This window comes from Micropterus dolomieu, linkage group LG09, assembly GCF_021292245.1.
Source record: "Micropterus dolomieu isolate WLL.071019.BEF.003 ecotype Adirondacks linkage group LG09, ASM2129224v1, whole genome shotgun sequence".
NCBI lineage: Eukaryota > Metazoa > Chordata > Actinopteri > Centrarchiformes > Centrarchidae > Micropterus > Micropterus dolomieu.
In genome coordinates this window covers 22650000-22654574 of record NC_060158.1, presented here as the reverse complement: position 1 = coordinate 22654574, position 4575 = coordinate 22650000, and the positions used below count along the sequence as shown (strand labels likewise).

At 38.4% G+C, this 4575-nt stretch overlaps 1 protein-coding gene across 1 annotated transcript in view; it reads right to left on the bottom strand.

Annotated features, from left to right (window-relative positions):
• LOC123976837 (CMP-N-acetylneuraminate-beta-galactosamide-alpha-2,3-sialyltransferase 1-like) overlaps window positions 1-2353 on the bottom strand; it is a 19316-nt gene extending 16963 nt beyond the window's left edge. Inside the window, exons 1-3 of the mRNA XM_046059202.1 lie at window positions 2108-2353; window positions 1732-1928; window positions 1232-1411 (exon numbers count right to left, since the gene is read on the bottom strand). Coding sequence (XP_045915158.1) covers window positions 1232-1411; window positions 1732-1928; window positions 2108-2353 — 623 coding nt within the window. The remainder of the gene's footprint in view (window positions 1-1231; window positions 1412-1731; window positions 1929-2107) is intronic.
• Window positions 2354-4575: the final 2222 nt, after the last annotated feature.

Sequence of the window (4575 nt, the reverse complement as noted above, 5' to 3'; positions counted from 1 at the left end):
CAAAGTTGCTCTTCTATCAGCTTGAATCAGTCGGCCCATTCTCCTCTGACCTCTAGCATCAACAAGGCATTTTCGCCCACAGGACTGCCGCATACTGGATGTTTTTCCCTTTTCACACCATTCTTTGTAAACCCTAGAAATGGTTGTGCGTGAAAATCCCAGTAACTGAGCAGATTGTGAAATACTCAGACCGGCCCGTCTGGCACCAACAACCATGCCACGCTCAAAATTGCTTAAATCACCTTTCTTTCCCATTCTGACATTCAGTTTGGAGTTCAGGAGATTGTCTTGACCAGGACCACACCCCTAAATGCATTGAAGCAACTGCCATGTGATTGGTTGATTAGATAATTGCATTAATGAGAAATTGAACAGGTGTTCCTAATAATCCTTTAGGTGAGTGTATATTTAAAATAAACACGGCAATGTAACTTCACAGACTGTTGAAGTGCAGAGTTGTTGTAAATTGTAAACTATAATGCTAATGTTACACCTGATGTGAAAGCTACTGAGCACACGTTCAAATTGTTTGACCAATTTTTATGTAAAATTGAGTTGAAATATGATGATTTTTGTAGTGGTTTGTGGTAAGATGTGGAACAATGATGTTGTGGACTTGAGACTAACTTATAGCATCTGCTAGGTTACGGTCACAGTCTGAAGCGGCTTTGATTTGGATCACACTACCTTGTTTCTTACAACCCGCCCTTCTCTGCTTCTGATTGGCTAGTAGTCCTTACCTGGGAACTGCGCATGTGCAACTCCCAACAAAGATTTTGTACAAGTAAGATGCATCACTCTGTAGCTCAAGAGCAGAACGTACAACACACAGGGTGAAAAGAGGAGCTGCAGCAATGTGCAGTATGAGAAAAATATGGTGTTTTTTGAAAATTAAACCATGTAAACCTGTTCTGGTACAACCCCTAAATAAGAACTTGAAAATGAGCATAATATCACCTCTTTAATAAATAATTAAAAGACAACAGTTTGTTGTAACTCAATTTTTCACTCAATACCTCACCAGCGATAATTTCCACGTTACATGATGTCATATTTATTTATTTTGTATTGCAACACATTAGGGCTACATGGGGAGTGGGGAGAAATATCTTGTTTTTTGTATTATTCTTTACACTTGTTAAATCACTTTGTAACTTGTTTTTGAAAAGTGCTCTACAAATAAGGATTATTATATATTATATATAAATAAATTAATAAAGATCTGACTCACCTTCCAGTAAATCCAGTAGAGAAGGCCTTGATGAGCCACTCGAGATCTTGTATCTTGAATGGAAACAGCACAAGATGAGTGTTGTTATCCAAGTCCACGGCACTCTCTGGATACATGACATGATGAGTTGTTCTGGTCCCCACATCTGCTTCAAAGCCTTTGGTAGGACCATGGTTTATTCTAAATAGAACAATGGGATGTATATGCCACTGTCATTGACAAAAATACAGTACATTAGGGTACTGCTTGAATTTTAACACTGAGGAAAAAACGTTTATGTTTATCCAAGCAGCAACCTCCAGGACAGAAAAATTAACAAAAAACTGCAGTTCCTCAAATGGACACTTGAGGCCGGCTGTAGCCTGGTTTTTGTATCTAATTTCCCAGTTCATGACAACTGTGAGAGAGTGAATTTTTATATAACTCACCCATTTAAATCGTATTAAGGCTTACAGTTATGCACAATTAAGAGCTTCACAATCCTTAGCTGAAAGATTTACCTTATGATGACATCATGTAAATCTATGAGAGGTCCATATCGTGATCGCTTCAAATTACCAGAATTTCCCACCACAGCGCAACTCCTGCAGAGAACAGGGCTGGGTTTTATGACATCTGGACTGGATGGGAACATCTCAAACAGCCTGTCCACTGTTTTTTTATAGGTACTAAAGTCGCGCCTTTCAACCTGAAAGCGCTGACACAAAAACCAAACAAACATTTCTGTTATACTACTTGTGAAATGTATTGCTTCAGTAGTTGTTTAACTAAAACAAATGTTGGGCAGAAGTGATGATGAATTTGTGATATAATTGTGTTTCACTTCCTGATCCTGATCTGATAACTGCAGGCTGATAGACTGTTCCAGCAACTTACCTTCCACCAGTTGAAAGCATCCACTGAGAGATTGTATTGCGCTGACAAAAATGGTTCAACAGATGTGTTTAAATGCAGCATAGACCACAGATCATCTTCTGATAAGCATTTGTCAAAAGCACAGGGGTATGTGTCCTGGAGCTGGCTGAAGTATTCTGAAAACACTCTTGAAACATGTCTTCTCAACACCCAGATGCCAGTCACACACAGCAGGACAACGAGCATCTTCACTTTTGTCTTCGTCATGGCTGTGTGAACCTTGTGATACCAGTCTGTAGACAAAGTGTGTGGTGAAATATATAAACTGTCGTATTGTTTATTTTAGGCAAAATGAATAATAATAGTCTTACATAAAGTTTTTCAGTTGATTTTTGTTATTATTTCCATTCATTTCATGAGCCAAAGCATAGCATACCTAAAATCTATGAAAATGATGTTGTCCATTAAATGAACCAATAAAGCTGAATCCATTCAAACGTAGCCTGTTGATTTTATTTTTGTCTTACCTGATCAGAGAATAATCCACCTCTACTATAGTTCAAATGAGTAAACATAGCCTATATTTACATCAGAGCATCTGAGGTTGATGATAAAGAACTAGTGGAATGCCTGCTGCTCCACTTTAGTACAAAGAAGTCTTCTGAGAGTAGGACTGGCACGTTTCTGGCAAAGGAGTTTGACCAAAGGCATTCAAAGATGCATACTGACGTTTATGACGAGATAGAACATTTCCAATCAGTGTATGGATCATTCTTGGATTTTTCTGTTTAAAAAAGGGGAAAAGAGAAATATATGGTTTTGTTTTGTGTGATATTTAGGCCTACGGTGGTCCAGATCATCTGGTGGTGTTCCCCCTGTGTGAGGCAGGTGTCACGCCTTTTTAGGACCACTTGTTGACTAACCAGGAAATAACATTCTGATTACACATTCTCACAGTCATCTGTCGGTGTCTTTTCAGAGGTTAGCCTTTACTTTGCTGGAACATAACTTTTTGTATTGGCAAAAAAGTTACATATTAGACCTCTTCACTACGAAAATATGTCCATGGATATAAAGAGAATGTGAATGGCATGCTCTGGAGACATTGAGGAAGAAGATGAGACAATCACATTGCCAAACGCTTTACAACAATAAAACCTGAATGCACAATGTGAGTGAGTCGTGGCAGCCTATTGTAAATTGTAGCCAGACAATACAGAAATAGGCTACTGCTGCTTTTTCTACATTGTTTCATTTAGACCCACAAACACCAAACTCTTAACAAAAGCAGCACACCTGCTCTCACGGATTAGCCTACATGGTTCTATTTTTCCTGCCTGGGGCTGTGGTTCCGTTCTTTTCCCGGTTTCTGGTTTTGGAAGTCTTGGAAGGTATATATGTAAATCATTAGTTAATCAAACTCACTCTTTTCATCAGATGAAGCTCCTGGTAAAACAACAGCGCCTGATCTGTCTCTCATGCAGTCCACGGAGTCCTAAAATGGAGTGTGAATTGAAAGATACAGCCCCTATAAAAAGGGACATTGTCACGTGACCCGCTTTTTTATGGCTTAATTACTTACTTTAAACTAAGGTTACCTTCATACTGCAGGCCTAAGGCTACGTTACACTGCAATCTTTAATGCTTAATTCCAATATTGCCCAGATCTCATATGTTTTGACTGTATGTAGCATTATTTTTTAAATGTGGCCCACTCCGGTGTGAACTGATTGACCCGCATGCGCAAAATAATATTTATATAACATATATAATATTATAACAATATTTTCTCCCAGTTCATTAAAAATAACCACAAATTTGTGTCCTTAATATCTCTGTCTCTCTCTCTCTCTCTCTCTCTGTCTCTGTCTCTCTTTCTTTCTTTCTTGCAGACTGTTTAGGACATTGTTGCCTCCCACCAGTCTAGTGTCACCATTCCTGTCTGCATCCCACTCTTGGTGCCATAGATAACTCAGTCTCTCACGGATGATCCTTAAAAACTATGTCTGGCCTAGCTCTGCCACCCAATGCCGTCAAAGCAGATATACAGTGCAGACTACTCCTTTACCCAAACCCCTTTCTTTTATTTATAATTATTAAAGATATATGGCAATAAAACAAACAACAGCCAGAGTTCCACAATAAGTTACATTTTTAGAAAGTTATACTATGTTGAATACATTATAGAGAGAAATATACATGACAAACTAATTTTGACTGCTACTTCCGGTCCCGCCCCCATACCCGATATGTGTATTACCTGATAAGAGGGGTGCGTACATCCTTCCCTTGTGTGTTTTTGACTGATAATTGGAGGAGGTTTTTCATTGATTTAAAGACTTTATTAAGTAATAAAACATGAACTTGAATGAATTAACTAGTAGGTGTTTATGGCAATAAATTTATCATTAAAAAAAAGTATAGCAGTGAGTTATAAGTAAAGGAGGAATCTCCGGGGCCAGCAAAGGAGTAGGAGGTTTCTTCATTGA